General features: G+C 38.0%; 1 protein-coding gene across 1 annotated transcript in view; it reads left to right on the top strand.

The window, feature by feature from the left end:
* Positions 1-24,494, top strand: part of LOC102470862 (multidrug resistance-associated protein 1) — a 105,127-nt gene that overhangs the window by 56,637 nt on the left and 23,996 nt on the right. The window contains exons 15-21 of the mRNA XM_006153595.3: positions 281-443; positions 7,531-7,606; positions 7,995-8,011; positions 8,779-8,854; positions 16,177-16,237; positions 16,796-17,015; positions 22,577-22,731. Coding sequence (XP_006153657.1) covers positions 281-443; positions 7,531-7,606; positions 7,995-8,011; positions 8,779-8,854; positions 16,177-16,237; positions 16,796-17,015; positions 22,577-22,731 — 768 coding nt within the window. The remainder of the gene's footprint in view (positions 1-280; positions 444-7,530; positions 7,607-7,994; positions 8,012-8,778; positions 8,855-16,176; positions 16,238-16,795; positions 17,016-22,576; positions 22,732-24,494) is intronic.

The raw sequence follows: 24,494 nt of genomic DNA, 5'->3' as shown, positions 1-24,494 counted from the left end.
GACAGATATAAAACTATTTTAAATTGACTATAAAATTGATTCATTTCTAATGAATAAAAAAAGCCTAAACAAAATGGGTAAAATCACTATTTCGCAAGCAATTTTCTTGTTTAGCAGCACTTCATCATTCATTGTGAAAAATACAGATGATGCTTAAAACTGGCACCTAGCAAAAATCACACTCTGAAGTAATAAAGACAAAAGCAAAGTGACTGCAGCTTTCTTTAAAATAGATCGTTTTTCAGTAATCTACGGGGGAAATAAACACTTTGTTTTTCAGACTCGTGTCTTAGTGACACACAACCTCACAGTCCTGCCACAGACAGACCTTATTGTTGTCATGGAAAGTGGCAGAGCAGCCCAAGTGGGGACATACCAGGAGCTGCTGTCTAAGACCGAAAACCTCACTAATTTGTTTCAGGTCTTCAGTGACCAAGAGAAAGGTAAGTCCTCAAGTCTGCCTATGTATTTTGAAATTCTGTTATTTTCCTGATTTCTCGCTATGCATATCCCCCCGTTTGTTCTACTTAAGTCTGAGATTGGGCACCTTTCATTCTATGGGAAAGAAACAAATAAACACCAAAGGATACATCAGTTAAAGATTAAGCCCGTTTATAATCATTAAGAAACAGTTTCAGTGCCCCCATGGTCTGTTCCTAGTTTTTCTTTTTCTTTTTAAATTTTGCCAGAGGGTGTGTGCACTTGCCAGAGAGAGATAGAGAGAGAGGAAGAGGGAAAAAGCACCCCCCATGTGCATGGTTACACCACAATCTCTCTCCCTCATTTCTTCATCCACCTGTGCCTGGCATGATTTTGAAGCCACCAGGTCTGGGATTTGAATTGTAAGGTCAGCCATGTGGGATTCGGCTTCCTTAAACACTGGGCCACAAGGCCAGTCTTGTCACTTTCTTTATTTATGAAATAAATAAATATTCCAGGTTTATCCTATAATGGGTCTAAAAATTGTACCTACTTTAGAATGAGAACAGACAATATAAATCTATGTGAACTACCATAAAAAGTACCTTAAACATCTGAGGTATTGCATAGTATGTGGAGAAGAGAAATAAAAGAAATAGAAGCTAAAGAAAGGCAAAAGGGAGAGATACTTGTCCCACATGTAAGAACTGATGATTGGTTTTATTAGCTAATTGTTTTTACTATAGTCCTAGAACTAGAAATTGAGATTCATTGACTTTTTAAAATAAATAAAGTGATTTGATTTTTATGTAATGTTTAGGACACAGGGGTGTTAAAAAAACCAGTGTTATCCAAATATTCCACAGGGATCAGTCCTCACCTGCTCTGAAAGGTGAATTTCCCGTTGTCTTTTTACAGCTTTAGATGGGCTCTTATGCAGACAGTCATATCCTGATCCTTCTCCTATTCCTTTACAGACCACCGCTGTGAATCAACCATAAAACCAATTAGCTATTTCATAACTTCAGAGTAAAAGAGAAAATATATGGCTATGTCTAGTATTTTCTACCTGAACTGATATTCATGAACTTACTTCATACTTTTCTTGGATATAAAGGTCGTATTAATATGAAACCAGCTTATAACAAGAGTGTCACGTTTATTATTTTAGTGTCAAGAAATCTAAAGCCAAAGTCATTTTGCTGATCTGTTTCTGTTTTGGACCTATGCTAACACACATTAGTTATGTACTACTCTTTATTATTCTATTTCTTATTTTTACTTTTTAATCATATAAATATTTTTTGTAGAGATATTCAAAAACATTTAATGCATTATCAGATGACTATAGCCAGTCTTAAGAAATACCTCCTTGTTCTAAGTGGCTAGCTACTTTGGAAATAGGTTTTGGCTTCTCAAACAGGCTAAGTAATGATTTGTGCTTGTTTTATAGGAAACAGGTATCTACGAGTGCCTCACAGAACCAGACTGAGAGGGGAATTTATCATGTTCTCTCTCCCCAGCACTTAGGTAGCCTCATGCTAGCCAATAGCAGTTGCTCAGTAGGAGTCTGTTAAACAAGTGAATTAGAAGTGTGTCTCCTCAAGAGTTCATAGGATGATCTGGAATATAAGAGCATATCCTTTTTTTTTTTTTAATCGGCCATTTATTTTAAAAGCCACATGAAATATAGGTTGTATTACTTTGGAAAATATAACTCTGAAAGGAGGCAGTGTGGAAGTTTGAAGTTCAATATGTGATTTACCGTAAAATATGAACAGCATATCATTTGAAAGTTATTGTTAAATACCTTCTTTGGAAACAAACTTCATGCCTTCTCTGCATGATTGCATAATGTCTGATAAATCCCTGTCCTCAACTGTAACAGACCAAAGCAATAATATTCTTGAACCTGGGCTGACATTAGCAGATGTTGCCAACTCACCATCAGACTTGCCAGAGTTGCTGGCCTGCCCTATAGCACAGTGCTTGAACGCTGTGCAGATGAAGCACATGGCTGACCGAGGTTAAAGTCCTCAACCGTCCTGGCTTGAAAAGCATACTGGGCATGTGCATGTGTGCCCAGGATCCTGATCAGATAGAGAAGTAGAGGGAAAGGGACCGCAGTGTTATCAGGTCTCACTGGGGGTGTTTTCTCTCTCTCCCTCTCTCTCTCTCTCTCTCTCTCACGTGTGCACAAGAGTCATCAGGCAAATATATTTACGTACTTCAGAGTAAGAAAAATTAAACTTTTTCCGATTACCTCACTATTTCTGTCTTTCCCATTAAAATTCAGGCTGGTGGAAAAGTGGAGATAATGTTTTATACTAGAAATAGAGTATGGGCCCAGCCATGGTGGCACACGCTGGTTGACCTAGATGCTCAGCAGACTGAGGCCACATGGAGGCCTGGGTTTGATTTCAGGGCAATCCTAAAATGATGGTACATACCTGTACTCCCAGCTACTTGAGTGACTGAGGCAAAAAGGTGATTATATATGTAAACCCCGCTCCTAAAAAAATAATAATAATTAAGTAAAAAAATAAAAATATGGTTTTGAAAATAAATCCTTTTGGGGACTTAAATTTTTTGAAAGGCATAATAAATAAAAGCTCATAAAAAGCAGTTATAAAAATACTTCACTGGTGGGACCAGCATTTGGCATAATGGCTATGTCGCTGGACTCCCATGTAGTTGACCACAGTTCGAGTCCTGACCTGGTGGCTTAAACTCATGCGAATGTGCATGCATGCCTAAAACCTACAGAGGAGAATGGAAGAGAAGGGTTTGCAGCATGGCCATTCCCCCTGGGGGATGGTGATTTCTTGCTTTCTATCTCTCTGTCTCTCTCTGTCTTTCTGATGAACTCATGTGCTCTATGGCAAAAACCATTCAAAAAAAAAAAACTTCATTGGGAATAAATAATAGTTAGATACATAGATCCATAGATACATGCAAAAGGTTAGTAGTCTATAGTGTAATTTCTTTAGCCAGTGTAGAGAGCAAGACAAAAATAGATGTCCATGGTCTTATTAAACAATAACTTCAAATTAGTTACATTCACTCTGATGTGCTTGCAGTACTGCCCAAAGACCTACACCGGTCTAACCCAGTCCTGTACTCCATATTTTAAAGAGTCTCCACTCTAGTCTTCACTGCCTGACTCTTTGGCCAGGAAACCAAGGGATTCATGCTCATCAGTGATATCTTTCCCATCCTCACTTCTTGACCACTCCAGGTATTTGGGTCCTATCATTCTGTGTCCAAAAGTTATGAGTTTGATCCTTGGACCTGGGCCAGGCTATCATTCCTCTGGTCTGTCTGTAGCCCACACTTTGGTCTGAGGATTTTTTTCTTGGAGTGGGGGATGATGGTAAGCAGAGTCTGGTTAATTGGGTTGAGGTGTCCACAGTAGGATAGGCCCTCTCATAGTGCAGGATGGAGTTGATGTAAGAAAGAGGGAGCAAGGATCTTCTAAGACCACCTCACCAAGAACTGTCATGTGGCCCAGAGCGAATCTCAGAATCCAAATATTCTCACCTGGACCATGCTGTCCAGGGATTTAAAAAAGTACATTTTCCAGGGTAAGTGACAGAACCTGTTAAATCCATCTATGACTTAATTAATTAAAAATGTGGCAGCCCAGATGGTGGCATGGTGGTTAAGGCAGTTGGATCCCATATGGCCGACTGCATTGTTTGAGGCCTGAACCTGGCAGCTTGGGAACCATGCCAGTCACATGTGCATTCATGCCCAAAATCCCAAGAGGAGAATGGAGGCAAAGAGATAATTGCATGGACAACCCCCCAGGGTGTGTGTTAGCTCTCTCTTTCTCTCTCTCTCTCTTTTCCTGACAAACACAGCCACCCTATAGCAAATGAAAACTAAAAAAAGGAAGAATAAATGTGGCATTCAGGCCTTATTCCTACACTTACCCTAGTTCCCACAGATGTTAGGTGCAGGCCTGTCCCTATGGCGAATTTCTTTTTCTTACTGGCATAAATAGTAAAGAAAAATTAAATTCTACCTGAGATCATTTTGCTGGCATTTAAGGAAAAGGATTACCTGGTAGGAAGTGGGATTTGAGAAGTGTAGTTTCTGTTTCTAAAGTCACCCTGTTGAACCATCATTTATTTAGTGTAATTCATGATTGGTAGCCCCAAGTCTGTTCAAAAATTTCTTTAAAACGTACACAATCTGTTCACTTAAAAACTCTTGTTAATTTATGAGACACTGCTAGGAGGGTAGGTCCGCACGATGTCGTAGGAACGACAGTGGACAAGTTGTTAGGAGTCCTGGAATCCAGTCCTAACTGAAGAGTTATGCCTGTCTTTGAGGACATGACTTAATGCCTCAGGTTCTGCCCAGTTTAGAATATTGGGCTTGAACTACCTTTCTCCAGATGGCTCAAATGGAACCAAACAAGGCACATCATTATCTCTACTGCCTCCAAACTGCTGCGATGCAGCCTCCCTTTCTTCTTTCCTGATCATTCTCACACAGTTGAACTTGTTCACACAACCTAGAAAGTCACAGTGTCATTTGGGTTTGGATACATCAGATCTCTAAGATTTAATCTAGCTCTGAAAAATTTACGGGTGCGTGGAGCTAACACTGCTGCCTGATGGTTAAGGAAGCTGGGCTTCCTTGTGGCCAACTGCAGTTTAATCCCAGGCCTGGAGGCTCAAAAAACCACACTGGGCATATGTTCATGTGTGCCCCTAGTCCCTCCACAGTGGAGAAGGGATTGCGACATGACCACTCTCCCTTGGGGGGTGCTTCCTCTCTCCCTCCCCCCCCACCCCCGGCCCGGGGAACTTAAAAAAAAAAAGTAAGAAATTTTTTTAAATCTGCTTGAGAATGTTATATAAGATAATCAGGAGTGAGAAATGGGTTGGGGCCAGCAGGTGGTGTGGTAGTGAAGATGCTGGATTCCCACCTGGCTGACCACAGTTTGAGTCCTGTACCTGGTGGCTTGCTTTCTCACTTTCCCTCTCTCTTTCTGATCAAATTAAATAATAATAATAATAATAATGTAAATAGTTTTTTAATAACTGAGAAGTGGGTTTACTTAAGAGGACTGAACATAAATTTTACGTATTTATTTACTCTAGGCTAATTCTGCACACACTAATAATACTGATGATACCTAGTCTGCCTTGAGAATTAACTATGCCAATATATTCATGAGTTTATACTTAATCCTTCCCAAACCTGCTGCGGCTAGCTACATCATCCTGAATTTACAAAGAAGCCATCTTGCTTAAGTGAAGACAGACCGTGACAGAATTTAAATTTGATGCCATCTCTGATGACAAAGACCAACCAAGCTCTTAAACATTATCGAACATACAGGAACAGGTACTCTGACATCCACAAGAGTGATAGCCCAGTTCACTCGCTCACTTTCTCTCTCTTTCCGACTCACTCTTTATTTCTCCCCCACCCTCCTTCCCCTTTTTCTCTCTGACAACCCTGCGTTTCAGGCAAGTCACTTATCCTCTCAGTTTTATTTTTCCCCAACAAAATATGAGTAAGTTTACCTATTCTCTTTATCCCATTAGCTTATTTGAGGGTTCAGTTATGTAATGCATTGGAAAGCACCTTATATATTGCCAAACATACATTTAAATATTATTACGACAAGAAATGTGCCTGGGGAAGAGAGGCAGAACTATCTTCACACTGAGCTTTTATTCTCTGAACCACAGAATCCCTATGTTTCGTAGAGGTAGTTGGGGGTCTAGATTATTATTATTTTTAATTTACAGTTTTATTAAATACAGAGTATGTGTGCATACATATAAGAGTAAGAAAGAGAGAGAGAGAGAGAGAGAGATGAGCACCTTCCACAGGATCTGGTCATGCTTTGATCCCCTCCCTCCAGTCCTCCAGCATGTCAGATCTTGGACATTCATGTACACCCCTGTTGAGTTTCAAGCTGACCATGTCAGAGATTAAACTGGGGTTGCCATGTGGGATCTGACTTTTCTTGAGCAGCACATTACTGCCACACCATAGAACTGGCCCTTACACACTCACTTCTAGAAATAAGAAAGCATAAAATTAATTTAGGCCATCAGGAAAGTCGTGACATATTTTTCTATGTTTTTCTGTACAAAGCTGTGTCATGACTTTTCCATTGACCCAACAGAAGAGACATTAGGACAACTCAAGTCTGATTGCTTCCTTCTGAAGATGAGAAATTTGAAATTAAAGAAGTTTGAGTATCATACTGTGAAAAAGACAAAAATCTACCTAGCTCTGAGTTGTTTACCATCAAATTCACGAACAATTACTTGAACTTTATAATCTGGTAGTTGTAGGTGTGTGGCCTTGGTTTGTGAGACTTGCTTAACTTCCCTGTCTCAATCTTTCTACTCCTAAGATAGGGGTTACTATCATACCTTCCTCAAAGAGTCTATCTATCTAAAGCCCTTAGATCAGTGCCTGACCCATTCCCATTGGAAGCTATTATTACTATTAGAGATATTCATAAGAAGATAATGCATTTGGGGAATTTGTGTTTTCTTACTAATCTTATTTTTTTTAAGAGGTTTTTGTTTTTTGGGGTTTTCTTTGTTTGTTTATTTTTGTTTTTTGCTATTGGGCATGTGCGCTTGCCAGACAGAGAGAGACAGAGACAAAAAGTGAGAAATCACTCTCCAGGGAGGATGGTCACGCCACAATCCCTTCTCCATTCTCCTCTCCGGATCTTGGGCACGCACGCACGCACATGCGCCCGACTAATCTTCACAATAATCACATTTGCGTACAAGGATTGTTGAAATTACCTTGTTCTTCTAAAGTTAGAGTCATGTTTCTCTTTGCAAATACTTAGCTCTTCTTGGAAGATCCAAGTTAGCACCTCTCTCTAATGTCCAAAACAATTTTTCTCTGTAAAAAGTTATAAAATCTTAGTTTTAAGATATTACAAGACATTTTAGGTGAAGTAAAAATAAATAGCGGAGAAAATGAAAAGTCTCCTAACATACTTGGAGCCAGAACTTGAAAACCTCTTCAGTTTGTGTAATCCTTTACTACACTTCTCTTGTCTTGTAAATTATTTGCTTATACAGATATAAACCCACTCACCCTCTCCCTCTCCAGCTCATGTTTTAAAGCCAAACAGTGTAATCAGCTCCAGAACTATACTGAAAGACCAGATCCTGGAGCAAAAACATAGGTGAGTATTAGGACCATACCATGCTCACTAGAATTATAAACTCATTAATTGCATTTTTGTATCATTTAATATTTATACTAAAAAAAGTTATATAATGGATATAAAATATGCTTATTGGTTGCCAATGAGATGAATGTGTCTAAATTTTTAAGTGAGATGGATGTGACTTATTTTTCTGTACAAAGCTGTGTCATGACTTTTCCATTGACCCAACAGAAGAGACATTAGGACAACTCAAGTCTGATTGCTTCCTTCTGAAGATGAGAAATTTGAAATTAAAGAAGTTTGAGTATCATACTGTGAAAAAGACAAAAATCTACCTAGCTCTGAGTTGTTTACCATCAAATTCACGAACAATTACTTGAACTTTATAATCTGGTAGTTGTAGGTGTGTGGCCTTGGTTTGTGAGACTTGCTTAACTTCCCTGTCTCAATCTTTCTACTCCTAAGATAGGGGTTACTATCATACCTTCCTCAAAGAGTCTATCTATCTAAAGCCCTTAGATCAGTGCCTGACCCATTCCCATTGGAAGCTATTATTACTATTAGAGATATTCATAAGAAGATAATGCATTTGGGGAATTTGTGTTTTCTTACTAATCTTATTTTTTTTAAGAGGTTTTTGTTTTTTGGGGTTTTCTTTGTTTGTTTATTTTTGTTTTTTGCTATTGGGCATGTGCGCTTGCCAGACAGAGAGAGACAGAGACAAAAAGTGAGAAATCACTCTCCAGGGAGGATGGTCACGCCACAATCCCTTCTCCATTCTCCTCTCCGGATCTTGGGCACGCACGCACGCACATGCGCCCGACTAATCTTCACAATAATCACATTTGCGTACAAGGATTGTTGAAATTACCTTGTTCTTCTAAAGTTAGAGTCATGTTTCTCTTTGCAAATACTTAGCTCTTCTTGGAAGATCCAAGTTAGCACCTCTCTCTAATGTCCAAAACAATTTTTCTCTGTAAAAAGTTATAAAATCTTAGTTTTAAGATATTACAAGACATTTTAGGTGAAGTAAAAATAAATAGCGGAGAAAATGAAAAGTCTCCTAACATACTTGGAGCCAGAACTTGAAAACCTCTTCAGTTTGTGTAATCCTTTACTACACTTCTCTTGTCTTGTAAATTATTTGCTTATACAGATATAAACCCACTCACCCTCTCCCTCTCCAGCTCATGTTTTAAAGCCAAACAGTGTAATCAGCTCCAGAACTATACTGAAAGACCAGATCCTGGAGCAAAAACATAGGTGAGTATTAGGACCATACCATGCTCACTAGAATTATAAACTCATTAATTGCATTTTTGTATCATTTAATATTTATACTAAAAAAAGTTATATAATGGATATAAAATATGCTTATTGGTTGCCAATGAGATGAATGTGTCTAAATTTTTAAGTGAGATGGATGTGACTTAGTTCTGGAAACATATGCTCATATACTCATTAGACTCTCAGCTGTTTCTAGCCAAATTCTGGTAGTAGAAATTCAACTTGATTATTTTTATGTCAAAAATATCTTCATCCCACAGTGTTCACAGCCTATACAGATGTGAATGATAATAGGCTTTGGACATGAACATTTCGTAGTGGACTGGGATGCGTATCAGGCCAAGTCATGTGACCTACTTGGTGTAGAAGTTGAATCCCCTCTTAGAAAAACAAGCGGTATAAAGGAAGCAGAGGAGAAAGGGGATAAAAGGGAACAGAAGCAGGGCGAGAAAAATAAAAATAGTAAGACTTGGCTTTGATTAGATTTTATTATATTGTGCTTTTTTATTGGTAAATAATTAAAATGAGCAATGACTTAAGCAATTTATTCTAATCAGTTATTTTCCCCAATATTTCCTCTAGTAGTTGCTGAAACAGAAGACCAAAAGTTAAAGAGTAATAATAGGAAAAAGAATAATAAGAGAAATAACTCCCTAGAGTTATAGGAAACAATCATTCAACCAAACTGTTAAAATATAGAATGAGGATGGATTATAAATACAGCAAACACTTTAGAAGCCAGTAACTCAGAATGTTGTAGGTTATACCTTAAAGAAAATAGACCTGGAAATTAAGTTATCTTAAGATACATCTACACCAGATTTGAGTGACCCAGTAGGCTAACTAAATAGTCCTGTGTTGATTATGAAGACCTTGGTCTGTCTTGGCATTGTCATTCAGTCGTGTTATTTTAAATACCTTCCATGCACCAAGACCTCCAAGTTTGTTTCCCCAGCCAGGATCTCTGCTCTGAGTTCCAGGGTCAGATAGTCAGCTCACTCTCCCTGCATTTTCCCTTGGATTTCCATTACAAATGGCACCTCTACCTTAACACGTTCAAAACAAAATCATTGATTTCACCGTAGCACACACAAACCTGCCCCACATGTAATCTTCTCCATCTCAGCCATTCTTCCAATTGCTCAGGCAAAAATACTCTGCAGTCATCCTTGACCTCTCTTACTCCATAGCCAATTTGTCATCAAATTCCATTGGCTACATCTTCAAAATATATTCAACAGTGGGGCTGGATGTTGGCGCAGAGGTAAATGTGGCACTCTATGCAGCTGACCTACTTAGGAAAGTTTTTGAGTTTGAGTCCAGTGGCCTTCCTGTGTATGCCAGACATATGCATGCCAGGATCTGGGGCTGGCAGAAGCTGGAGATGGAACAGAACATCAAGACCTTGCTAGAAGTTTTGTTGCTCTGTCCCTTTGTCTTACTCTGGCTCTCACTCATAGAAGGAATAAATAAATTTAAACATAATATATATAATGTATGTATATAATATACAAAGCCAAGTCTTACTATTTTTATTTTTCTCGCCCTGCTTCTGCTCCCTTTTATCCCCTTTCTTCCCTACTTCCTTTATACCGCTTGTTTTTCTAGGAGGTGATTCAGCTTCTACACCAAGTAGGTCACATGAGTTGGTGTAATACTCATCCCAGGCCACAGTGAAATGTTCATATCCAAAGCCTATTATCATTCACATCTGTAGAGTTTATGAACACTGTGGGATGAACATAGAGAATTCTATCGATCTCCTCATGTCCATCTCTTCTTGCTTTTTAACATAGTAATTAAAGCATTTTTAATATTGTTTGTGAGAACTATTATAAATTTTTTATAAAATACATGCATGTTTGGCTACTCTAGTTTATTATTTTCTATGTTATTTCCTATTCAAGCTATTATTGTTTATCTGGTTTACTATTTGATAAGATAACGTTATGTGGTTAGAATCTTTGTGACTCTCAATCCAATTTTCTGTTTTGTAGCATTACTCAATTATTCCCAATTGGCTTAGAGTTAAGATAGGCCAGGAATTGTAATATTCAAGGAGGCAGGAACTTTTTAATAGTTAGAGCCCCTCTCTACTGGGATGAGTGGAGAATACAATGAGTCCTCCTTATGGGAAGGAAAACTGGCTAACTGTACATCAGAAACGAGATGAAAAGGAAGAGGGATGGATCAAGTAATATCTAAAAATTCTTCCTTTGAAATTTAAGAATTAAAGTTAATGACTTAGTATAGTTTTCTAATAAAACTAAAATATTTTTAACTGTTTTCACATTTCACTTTTCTTTTTTTATCCTAAATTGATAAGGAATCTATTAATCATTTTTTAAGAGAGATTTTTGCTGTAGGGCATGTGTGCTTGCTGGAGACACACAAACAGAGAGAAAGAAAGTGAGAAATTACCCCCCCCCCCCCGCCCCAAGTGCATGGCCATGCCACAATCTCTTCTCCTCCATTCTCTTCTTGAGATCTGGAGCATGCATGCACACATTCCCAGCATGAGTTTCTAGCCTCCAGGTCTGAGATTCAAACTGCAGTCGGCCCTGTGGGAGTCCAGTGACACAACCATTACACCATCTGCTAGTCCCTATTTTATTTTCTTAAATATCTGTCTTTTCTGAATAAAACAGAGTAGGAATATAATTTTAGTATCTGGAATGCTTTCATGTCAGACATACTTTTTTTCTTTTTTTGAGAAATGTTTGCTATAGGGTATATGCGCTCACCAGAAACAAAGAGACAGAGAAAATGAGAAATCAACTCCCACCCCCAGGGGAATGGCCATAACACAGTCCCTTCTCCTTAATTTTCCTCTTTGGATTTTTTGGGCATGTAGGCACATGTGCTTGGTGTTGAGTTTTAAGACTCCAGGTCTGGGACTTGAACCACAGTAGACTACATGGAAGTCCAACAATGTAACTATTAAGCCATCTGCTGATCCCCATGTTAGACATTCTCAATCACTTTATTTTTTCTATACATAATTTATATCTTACAACTGGATGATCTGTTTAGGGATAATGGTTTTGGTATGTTGATTTTATATCTTTTACCCAAAAATATGCAGATGGGTATTGTGCCAGTTTCCTGAGAGTTTATGAAGAACAAAGGAAGACTCATTTGCAAAACTTCTCTGCTGATTTAAATAATTTTCTCTTTTAAGGGACTCAAATACAACCTGTTACTGATGACAACATTCCCAGAACCAATGTAGTATTTTTGTAGACATTAAATAAGAAACACTTTAGTGTAGAAAAGCATTACCTTTCTGTATAGTGTCTAATAAATTTCTGATGTTTGTTAGTTATGACTAATTAGGAAGTTTAATTCCATTTTAACAGTTGGATTTCATAGTATTTTATGTCCAGCTACATTAAAAATTAATTCTTTGGCTTGACACCAGCACTAAATTTGCTTATCCAAACAGAAGCCCTGCCAAGGGCTTGAAGGATGATGACAGTAATTAACCCAAATCATATACCAGGATCTATTCCAAAGAAAGTGTCTATTAAATAGTGTATCTTTCTCTGACGCCGAAGCTAATACTACAAAGGGCATGCATTGCAACCTCCCACAGAAGTTTTTTTAAATGATTTTATTTAACTTTATTTATTTTAACTTGACCAGAGGTGGTGGGGGGGGAGAGAGAGAAAGAGAGAGAGAGAGCAAGCCCCCAGGTCCAAGACTCAAACCATGGTCTGCCATCTGCCATGTGGGAGTCCAGAGCCCTTAACCACTGTATCACCTGCTGGCCCCTAGAATGTTTCTTGATGATAGTACCAGAGATGAGAAGGAAAGAATTGATGTGCTCATAAAATATGATGAGAAACAGGGGAAGATGAGAGTTCTCATTATATATTGAGAAGTATATACATCTATACAGTATACTTAGAGGTCAGTTTGATCATGGTTATATCAAAGGACTTAGAATTTACCATATCCCATCCTTCTATGTAAGGCGATGTATTAAAAGGGACAATGAGAGATGTACAGATGGAATGACCATTACAACGATAAATAAAACAAGGAAAAAGTGTAACACGTTTTTAAAGCATTAGTGTTGTCAAATAAATCATATTATAGTAAAATAATAAAATAGCATGTTATTGTATAAATATAATGCTGTTATAAAATAAAATGTTGTTATAGAAAAACATTTTATATGTGTTATATTGGATCATCAGAAAATTTATGGTGTATTTTCCTATGTTTTTCTATGCAAAAATGCATCATGAGTTCTCCGATGACCCAATATACTGAGTTATAAAGACCATATGTAAAGTTTTTTAAATGCCAGTTTCAGAGTCACATTTGGTAACTCACTTGTAGAGAAAAGACAATAGCAATGTTCACAAGCACATTAGTATGGACTGTCTCTGAAACAGGACCATGAGTCTTTGTTTCTTTCCATCCTCATCTTCTTCCTCTTCTTTGTCCTCTTCATCTTCCTTTCTCCTTACTATTCTTTATGATGGTTGGTATTTTTCAAATATTTCTCTAATACTAAAATTTCAGAGAATTTAGAAGATAGAATTGATGATTAGTTGGAAATGTGCCATGACCTTGACAGAGGAAGTGTTGTGGCTGTTTGCAAAGCTAGAGAAAAGTTCAGAGAAGGCAGAAGAATAACTGACTTGTTTTAAAGTGTGTGAAACTAGCAAAGAAACAAAGTAGATGCAAGTAGAAATGTGACATATGGATCAGGAGCTCAGGGAAGAGACATGGAAAAGATTCAAGAGTCATCCACACAGAAAGTTATAGAAACTATGAGTGTGGATATGATTGCTCAGGAAAGCTTGAAACATAAAAGGATTAATGACTAGACGTGGGACCAAGGAAACATGAACATTAAAGGGGGAGGACAGAGCAAGGAGCCTAAGGAGAAAGTAATGGAAGGCCAAAGACGAGGGAGAAAATACGAAAGTGCAGTGGTAAAAGGAAGTAAAAAGAAGAATGCCCTGGACAAGTGAAAGTGAACTATAACAAATGCCATTGAGAGTTTATGTGAAATAATTTCAAAGTATCTAAAGAATACAGTAAGAAATGGTTTACTGGTGCTCCTGATGAAAATAATTTGAGCCGGATTCCAGAAAATTCAAGGAAAATGTGGTTTGGTAGAAAATGTTGGGCTACAGCAGGAAGTACGATGGTGACTGAAGCAGGACCAAGATTGAGAGGGAGAGTATTATGTGGTAATGGCATTGATTTTAAAATGAGAAGAATGTGTTGCTCTCTTTGGACTGATGGGAAGAAACCAGTAGAAAGGAAGAAGGTGAAGATTAGAAAAGAGGAAAAATCCAGTGTTTGACAGACTTGCCTTAAGATAAGAACTCCTTGAATCATTTGTTTAAAGACAGATTTCAAGAGGAGAAATCTATGACCTGTATTTATAACCACCACTATTAGAATGCTCTTCCTAACAGGAAACTGTACAAACATTAAAATTAATTAACATATTTTGAGAAAGTGGAACAGAGTGATATTCAAGTCACAGATTTATCCTTAGATCTAAGAAAAGAGTTCCTGAGTTTATTACAGGAGAGAATTTTAAAAGGCTAAATGAAAAGGCAGGTAAGTATTGAATTGTCAGAAAAGTCATTGGGACCAGCTGTCGGTGTAATGGCTATGTCGCTGGACTCCCATGTAGTCAACTGTGGTTCGATTCCCGGACCTGGTGGCTTAAACTCATGCTGGGTGTGTGTGCGTGCATGCCCAAGACCCCAAGAGGAGAATGGAGAAGTGGTTGCGATGTGGCCATACCCCCTAGGGAATTATTTCTCGCTTTCTGTCTCTCTCTGTTTTTCTGGCAAGTGCACGCACCCTATAGCAAAAACCTCTCAAAAAAAAAAAAGAAAGAAAGAAAGAAAAAGAAAAGCCATGACTCATTGCATAGAAAAAATGAGTCATGACTTTTCCAACGTATAGGTTAGAGACTGACTTTCCTGACTGTCTCTGTTTTCCTCCATGAAGTGGTATGTGAAGCCCCTTTTGAGAGTGATATAAGTATTTCTAGGTACTTCTAAGAGGTGAGGGACAGCAGGTGACATGGAGTTTAAGGTGCTGGATCCCACATGGTCAACTGTGTTTTGAGTCTGGAATCTGGTGGCTTAAAAAACATGCCAGTCATGTGTGCAAGTGTGCCCAAAATCCTGAGAGAAGAAGAGGAGAATGGAGAAGAGATTGCAATGTGACCATTCCCCTTCAGGGTGAGGGTGCTTCCTTATCTCTCTCTCTCTCTCTCTCCCTCTCCCTCTCCCTCTCCCTCTCCAGCAAATGCATGCACGTTATAGCACACACACACACAAAAAAGTCCAGGTGGAAGGAAGACATTAATTTGTCATAGAACCACCTTTGATATATATATATATATATATATACATATAGTGAAGCAGCATTCCACAGGAGCAGGTGTGACCATAACTGACATGAGTTCTAACAGAAGGTTTAATGGAAGGAAGCTACAGTATGGGGGTTCAGAATATTAATAAAGAAAATGGATGGATAATGAAAAGAATAGAAAGAAGAAGTAGGTTTGCCTAGAATTGAGGAATTTCCCAGAATGTGGGACAATCAGTGCTAAAAGCAAGAAAATCCCACGTAAAACAGGAGCATGGATCATCTGAGAGGGCAGAGCTGATAGAAAGCTTGATTAGGGAACTGGGAATCTAAATGCAATAAAAAACTAATTTAATGAACACGACTGAGCTTACAACTTACAAAGAGAAGAACAAGAAGGTTGCTGGTAGACACTGAAATAGTTCAAGCTGGGGTTTCAAACATGGATGGGTTCCAGGTAATAAGAGTTATGGTTTGATATCATGCAAGTTGATGGCCAAAGTAGAATAAAGATGAAGGATCCTGGGAGTATGAAAGTCGTGAAATTGGAAAGAGACTGAGTTTGATACAGTCGTCCATGTTCACCATGGTGATACCCTGGACGGTGGCAGTGCAAAATCAGAAGAATGAATCTGATGCTAGTTTCTCCACATGCTAGGAGGTAAGTCGATGAGAGGCTTAGAGTGGGGTGTAGACAGATGGCATTAGCTTTAATGCCTCAGGGCCTAAGCTCAAGTTTGAGGGATAGTGTTTAGAAGAAATGATGAAAAAAAATCAGAAAACATGCCCCAGCCCTAAATTATGTAGGATATGAGAGAACAGTGTCCCTTTTGTAAGAGTAAAGGCCAGTGTTACCATCAGTCTCATGATTAAGAAAGGGTAACTTTAAAAAAAAGTTTGGTTAATCTAAAATTTAAAAAGTGAATATTGTCTTTCTTAATTAGGGCCTCCTTCGATCAAGGAAAACAATTCTCAATGAAAAAAGAAAGGATCCCTACTGGAGGGGTAAGCACAGGAAGGACTATTGCTATTTATAATGCATCATCTAAATAGAGATTACATTGCATTATTAATAAACACTATAGATTTTTCATTTAATTTGAGGAGGGTTGTTAAATGATAGTCTGCAAAAATTAAATGTCTAGTGATAGTAAATGACATGTTTGGTGATATTTAGTTAGGTTTACATGTTCTTAAGTTATGCATATTCTTGTTTATTACTAGCAGTGACTAACATTAATTGAGCATTTTTAAGTGTACTTATAAAAAAACTACTGTTATTATTCCAATTTATAGATGAATAATCTGAGGGTTAGAGGAGTTAGTAGCTTGACCAAGATCATAAGGCTTGGGAAATATCAGAACAGGATTTCAGTCTAGATGACCTAACTTTAAATTAGAGTTTGCAAGTCGTATATCATGCTTTTTATTTAATTAATGTTAATCAGAAACTGTCAGGAATGAAGCTTATGCAGGAATGGTATTCTAGAATAAAACTTATTTTACAACTGCCACTTTCTAGTACTTCTCAAAAAGCTAACTTTATGTCAACTTTGCCCTTAGGTGAAGTTTTCCATCCTTCGGAAGTACCTGGAAGCCTTTGGCTGGCTGTGGGTGTGGCTGGTCGTGGCCACTTACGTAGGTCAGAATCTGGTGAGCATTGGACAAAATCTATGGCTTAGTGCCTGGGCAAAAGAAGCAAAACACACGAGTGAGTTCTCAGAGTGGAAGAAAATAAGAAGCAATAAACTTAATATCTATGGATTACTGGGATTCATTCAAGGTAAACAAACAAACAAACAAACAAAAAACCCAACCCCTCTTCTTATTCCGACCTAATTGATTCAGATGCAAGCTTATGGCATCATGTTCATCATGTTATTTTAATAAAATCTATGCCATAATTTTCAAATATTTGGGCAAAATTCAAATGTGTATGTTTTCACTTTATCATTTTGAGAGAGTAAACTAAAATGTGTAGATGTCAGCTACATGCCACACATGAAATAATTTACATATTCATCTCATCTAATCTTGACCTTAATTATTTAGAAAGGTGCTATTGTCCCCATTTCACAGCTGGGGAAACAAAGCTTTTGAGGGATTCAAAAGACTTGATGCATGGCCATTCTCTGTATATGTGAGGACTGTGAGGGAGGGGAAGACCAAGACGTGAGGGATTTGAGGACTTCAAAACCAAATGATGCCTAGGTCATAGCACAAACTATGGTAAATACTATGTGCTATAGAAGTAGCAAAGGATGGGCCAGTAGGTAGTGTAGTGGTTAAGGCACTGGACTCCCATATGACCAATGGTGTTTTAAATTCTAGACCTGGCTGCTTGAAAAATCATGCTGGGTTAACATATGCATGTGTCCCCCAAATCCTTGGAGGACAATGGAAGAGAAGGAATTGGGCTTGACCATCCCTCTGAGGGGTGATTTCTCGATTTCCCTCTCACTGTCTCTTCATCTCTGTCTGTGAGTGCAGTCACTCTAGGGGAAAAAAAAGTAGTATAAGAGAGCAGAGTGAGGATTCAAAATAGGAGAAGGTCGTATTTGGTTGCAAGAATAATATGCTTTCTAAAGAAATTTGGCATTTAAAGGGACTCTAAAGGGGTGAACAGAATTTTGTCAGATTGAGATCACAGAGAAGAGAAGGTAACAGAGGAGACTGAAAGGTGTGAGAAAACAGCAGGATGGGGAGTGAGACTGGAGTTGGGCAAAAGTGAGGTATGAATGGTGTTTAGGTTATTTGTAGGCAGAAGAGGAACTAAATGTTGGAAGGAAATTTGAAAATGATAGCTGGAAAGGAAGTGGGGACTTGGGGTTTTGAGGAGAGCTGTGACATAATTAGAGTTGTATCCAGACAAAGCATAAATTAGCAATGAATAATAATAATAATGAAGATGAGACTAAGAAATGAAAATCTATCATTTCTTATTTTTTATTTTAGCAGACCACACCTTACAGAACCTCATCCAATCAAGAGCAGAGTATATTCACTGGCATCATTATATTGGGTCTTTGGAAAAGTCATGGCATATTTTCTTTGTTTTCTGTGCAAAAATGCATCATGACTTTTCAGCTTACCCAATAGTTTACCGTTTTTAAACTTTACATCATAAACAGCACTTCCACAGGCTAATGTGTACTTGAGGACCACTATGAATAATCTAGAAGGCTAACATTCAAACAAAACTGGAGTACTGAAGCAGAAAATGTTACATTTATATTTTATAACTTTACATCATTTTTCTAAAAAAGAAATAGCCTTGAGTATTTTTTCCTTGTGTTTCGGCTATTTGCTTTCAAATCTCTAGGATACTCTGCACATCCCTAATACATTATGTTTTATGCCTCACTGTTGGGACCTTCCTTTTTTTCAATGCAATGTGTAAAGTATTGGCACCTTGTTTTCGAAGTATAATGTTTAAGGAGTACGCTGCTGCTCCCAGTTTAAGATGGCTGAGTGAATCATTTACTTACCTCACAAAATCACACTGAGAAGATAGTAGATAAATATAAAAGTAAAGGCTTCAAGAGATTTCAGAGTAATAAATTTCTATACAAGTGATTACACTGATAGAAAATCAAGGGTAAAAAATCTGTAGCCAGGAGCAGATACAATACTGGGGAGAATGAAACATAAGAAGGAGATGTTCAGTCCAGCCATGGAAAAATGCTACACTGGTGGTCGCATGTACAGAATGCAGAATTGAGAGGCATGGACGTCATCAAAGTAATTCACGAGAGCACTGTTTTGCTGGTCAGTCAGCCTCTCCAGCAACCCCCACCCCCACCAACAATGAATAAACACAGTAGCAGGCCTCTGGAAATCAGAAACTTGATATTTAGAGAGAAAATTAGTTTCCAGTGTGTGTGTGCAATACATAGAAGAAGAAGAAACACACACACACACTTTTTTTTTTTTTTTTTTGGTAAAGCCTCTGCTTGCTTGTGTGTCTGGATCCCAATATGAAGAATTTCAGAAATTTCAGAGATCATACCTACCCACTTAAGCAGAACTTACAGCAAGCCTTTCTATTCAAATGAGAGAAATGCTGATGGACATTAACATATGAAATGGAAGGAAAAAAATAAAAAACAGTATCAGGTACTTATATTATAGCTATGTCTTGGGACCAGCAGATAGTATAATGGTTATGTCGCTGGACTCCCACATAGTTGACCACAATTCGAGTCCCAGATCCAGTGGCTTGAAACTCATGCCAGGCAGATATGTGTGCATGCCCAAGATCTTGCAAGGTGACTGGAGGAGAAGGGATTGTAGTGTGGCCATCCCCTTGGGGGGGGAATGGGGGTGATTTCTTGCTTTCTGTCTCTGGTAAGCACACGTGCCTTACAGCAACAATCTCTCAAAAAGAAAAATACATTAACTATGTCTTTCCCTTATGTATTGTTTCAAGTTTATTTTTTTTCCCATAAGTGAGAAAGACAGAGAGAGACACAGTATCCCCAACAAGATCTCAATGCCGTCATCCACCCTCTGCTCCAGCCAGCCCTGCATCATGAACTCAGGAAGGTCTCTGGGTGTGAGCCTGCAAGCTCCTCTGTGGGCTAGCCTTGTGGAGTGTCTCAATCTACTACCGCATCACTGTCCAGTCCTTTCCTGCCCTCCTATTATCACACTGGCAATGATGGATGGTCCTACACTTTAGCCAAACCAACAGCACAAATACGAGTCAACAAATAGAGCAGCCAAGAGCACCTAAAAAACAAAAGTATCCAGAATAGAATTAGATCTTTAAAAAAAGTCCAATTAATAATTTCAGAGATTAAAAATATTGCATCCACAAAGTAAGTCCAGATGTGCTAAAATAAGTTCAACCTGAGAACAAAATATTCTTTAAAATATTTAGACTTAAAAGATTATGCAATTGTAAAGAGGTATTTTAGAAGAAATTATCCCCAGTGTGAACATCAATGATAAAGACAGAAAATAATAGGTAAAATAAATAAGAAGAACAATCCAAGTTCAATGTTCACATAAAAAAGGGTTTTAGTAAATGAAGACAAAAGTGTCAAGTATATAATATGTGAAAATATTTTCCCAAACTGAAGAATTCAAATGCCTGTTCCAGCAACCATTTTAGTTTACAAAAGAAAGAGAGTTCCAAGAGGATAAATTGGCGTTGCAGAGAGAGGCTAAATCAGATGAAACAATAGACTATGTGATGAGTGTGAATATATTCAGAGGGGACTTGCTGGCTATTGAAGAGTTTGTGAATAAATGAGTGCTAGCTGCATAGAAAACTGAACATATGGGAAAAATAGCACAGGCACTACAAACTTACTGAACTTTATGAATAATGTGTTTAGTAGTAGTATAAACACTGAATATTTATTTGAGAATAAGATAAAGAAAAAAACATGCGAAAGGGATAAAAGAAAATAACAAAAAAGATTTGAGAATGAGGAATAAGATAATAGTATATGATATTAGCTTAAAATGTAATATAAAGAAACTAGCTAAAAGAATTTAAGGCGGTGAGGGTCATCTGGTTTTGTTTTGTTTTGTTTTAACATGATACCTACAAAGGAATAAGGATCACATTGGCAACATGCTTTTATTAGAAATTTTGTAAATTAGTTCAATGGAGCAATTATATGCCTGTTAAGACTCTAGAGCAAATTGGCTTAAGTAACGTAAATTTACCGATATCCAAAACCGAAAAGGGCAGGCATAGATCTTTAAACACATTTGATCCAGAGGCTCAAATAAAGTGTCCACAACCCTCAGTTTATCGACTCTACTTATTTTTGTCAATGGTTTCATTCTCAGGCTTTATGCAATGACAGACAGGAATGTCTTTGAAAGAACTTCCTCCCATGGAAGTCAATGAAATTACTTGGCTTGAGATAATCTGGGTCACATACCACCCTGAACTAATCAGCGTAACACGATTTTTTTCTTCCCCTCCTACAGGCTTCCCAATGTGGAGATTCCTTTTTCTATTTTTTCTTACATTGGGTAGATTTTTTTTCCTGAGCTTTTCTCTTCCTTGTGATACTTTGTCAAATGCAGCTAACAATCATCAGTGGGTGCCAGGAAGTGCTCTCCAATCTCTTCCACTAAAGCTGCAAAGGGAAATTGCGAGGACAACCAGTGAACAAATCTCAGCTGTCTAACACACCAGATGTTTAGTCCTTGCTCAAGCCCATGTGTCCCTTGTAGGTCAGGGGTACCTGCTTCTCCTAGGTACTCACATTGTAAGAGCAAGCTAGTAAAGTTGTAAGTAAAGATCACCATATATTCAAATACAATTTTTAAAAAAAGAGTAATCTAATTACCATTTGGTAGTAGAACACGAGCTGTAACAGGCCTGATGTAAGCAAATGCTGTAAAACAAGAGTGTCAGACGTTCTTTCTCTTATGATTCGTTGTTAAGAATGATTTATTTGGTCTCATCAACCACAAAACGTGCCAAAAACTCCACCAAGTTCCTAGAATGTAGGAAAACTCACACCTTTTGACTAACAGCGTTAGTGACTAGCACTTGTTCCTACAAGACATCATAAAGTTAATAGTTGCTAAAATTCATGAGTCAAATTGATCTCTTATTATCTGTTCATTTCTGCACAAAACCCATGAACTTGAATGAGGAGAGCTCTGCTCTGGTAGCATGGCAAATCATCTGAGGGGTCTATTTCCAATGCATTGTATATATTTAACCTAGTTTGGTTCAGGATGACATATTTTTAAAGTATGATATTTGGGTTTTCAATGAGGAATACATGCTTTTATAAACAACCTTTGAGAATTAAAACAAAACAGTGTAAGATGTTATCATGGGGCGTCAGCAGGTGGTGTGGTAGTTCAGGCACTGGACTCCCAGATGGCCACCTACAATCTGAGTCCCAGATACAGGGGCTTAAAAGTCACAATAGGTGTATATGCATGCATGACCAAAATCCTAGGAGAGTGGAAAAAGGATTGTGGCATGGTCATCCCTCTTGGGGGGTAAATTCTTCCTTTCTCACTGCCTCTCTGATACGTGCCCTATGGCAAAAACCTTAAAAAAAAAAAAAAAGATGTTAACATGGGGTCAATTGATGGGTGGTGGTTGGGGCCATGGCTGAGTCCCACATGGCCAATTTAAAGGTTTGAGTCCTGAATCCAGTGTCTTGAAAAAAAAAAAAAAACACATTGAATGGTTGTGTGTACATACCAAAACCTTGAAAGGAGAAATGAGAAGGGATGGCAAAATGGCCATCCCCCATGAGGGCGCTTTCTCGCTTTCTCTCTCTCTCTTCTGCAAGTGCATGTACCTTCATAATAATAAAAGATGCCATTATGATTCTCATAACAATGTGTGCTTAGGTCTCTTTGTCTGTTCTGGAGTGTATGTCCTTACCAGAGGATCCCTGGCTGCCTCTCGAACCTTGTATGTCCAACTACTGAATAACGTGCTGCACCTTCCACTCCAATTTTTTGAAACCAGTCCCATAGGCCAGATCATCAATCGGTTCACCAAGGTAAGGAAAGCCATGCTTTATTAAATAGCATATCTAAAAATGATGGCCCATAAATAATGCCATGATCTAGCGACTCGAGAAGCACACTGGGCATGTGTGTGTGCATTTGGGCCCAAGACTAGAAAGGAGGGAGAAATAGAGGAGAAGGGTTTGTAGTGTAGCCATTCCCCATGGAAAGTGTTCTCTCTCTCTCTCTCTCCAGTGAGCATACACACACACATTCTTTCAAGTTAAAAAGAAAGAAAAATAAAGTTTAGTAAATCACTTATGGTGAATGGGGATTGAGTTAGGATTTCCAGAGTGTTTCTGCTTACTTATAGGAATATCCTTATTGTGTTTACAATTAAGTATTTATATTTGTGCTGTTCAATAGTTCAATGTAATGCAAATCTCATATCTAATTTTATATTTTCTTGTAGCCAAGATAAAAAGGTAAAAAAATTGGGAACAGCAGTTAGTGCAAAGTCTATGTCACTAGACTACCATGTAGTCAACCGCAGTTCAAGTCCTGGACCCGGTGGCTTAAAACTCACGCTGGGTGCATGTGCATGTGTGCCCATGATCCTGAGAGGAGAATGGAGGAGAAGGGATTGCTACGTGGCCATCCTCCCCTGGGGGTGATTTCTTACTTTCTGTCTCTCTCTGTCTGGTGAGCGCATGTGCCCTTTAGCAAAAATCTCTCCAAAAATTAAAAAATAAATAAATAAAAATTAAAAAGCATTAGTCGTCATCATATATATTTTCTTTTCTTTTTTCTTTTCTTCTTTTTTTTTTTGGAAAGATTTTTGGGTGAATGCACTCACCAGAGAGAGACAGAGAGAGAGGGAAAGTGGCAGATCACCCCCCCAAGAGGTTTGGTCACACCACACTCTCTTTTCCATTATCCTCTTGGGACTTTAGGCACACGTGCCCATGCACACATTGTGAATTTCAAGCCCTGGTCTTGGACTCAGATTTCAGTCAGCCATGTGGGAGTCCAGCACCTTGACCACCATGCCACCTGCTGGTCCCAATCATCGTATCTTCTTTTACAAAGTATATTTGAAACATTATTCAAAGTGTAATCAATATAGAATTATTCATGAAATATTTTGTAGTTTTTGACAAGGTCTTCAGAATCTGGTTTTTATTATGTATTATGGCATATATCAATTACTAGACCATATATTGCTAATGTTTTATATATTAGATACCTCAGGTCCATAACTTTCAAATATGTTATACTTTTCTATGTATATGTAAAAAAATTGGTGTGTGTATGAGAAGTGAAGATTAAAACATAAAAATAAAAATTAAAGTGATAAATTTTGATGGAATATTAAATCTTGCTTAATTATACCAAGGTATACATTTTTCTTTGAAAACTTATAGAAAGCTCAGAACACCAGCATTTTGCAGTCCCCTATTGTGGTCCTACTGAACAATTATCATTTCTATGCAGCGAAATTTCAAATTATTGGGCCTTGGGCAGATGGGAGCATAGTAAGGTAAATTCTAAAGACAGGAAGCAAGTTGTATATGAGTAAAATACTGTTTCCCTGTTTGATATATGAGAAATCAGGAAAATCCCAAAGCAAGACAGAATTAATATAATTGCATCTTTGTTCGTTGTATTAGTTTTGCCCTGAACTGAGTCACCCATCCCAGTGTTTCCTGTCTCCTGGTATCTTTTAGGCCGTACCGTATAGCACAAATGCACAGTTGGTTAAGTTATATGCAACAAGGCGTAAGTCAATGCAGAGCTTTCCCACTATCCTTTCCTC

Source organism: Tupaia chinensis, unplaced genomic scaffold (genome assembly GCF_000334495.1).
Source record: "Tupaia chinensis unplaced genomic scaffold, TupChi_1.0 Scaffold000382_1, whole genome shotgun sequence".
NCBI lineage: Eukaryota > Metazoa > Chordata > Mammalia > Scandentia > Tupaiidae > Tupaia > Tupaia belangeri.
The sequence above is the reverse complement of the archived record's forward strand: the minus strand, read 5'-3'. Positions and strand labels throughout refer to the sequence as shown.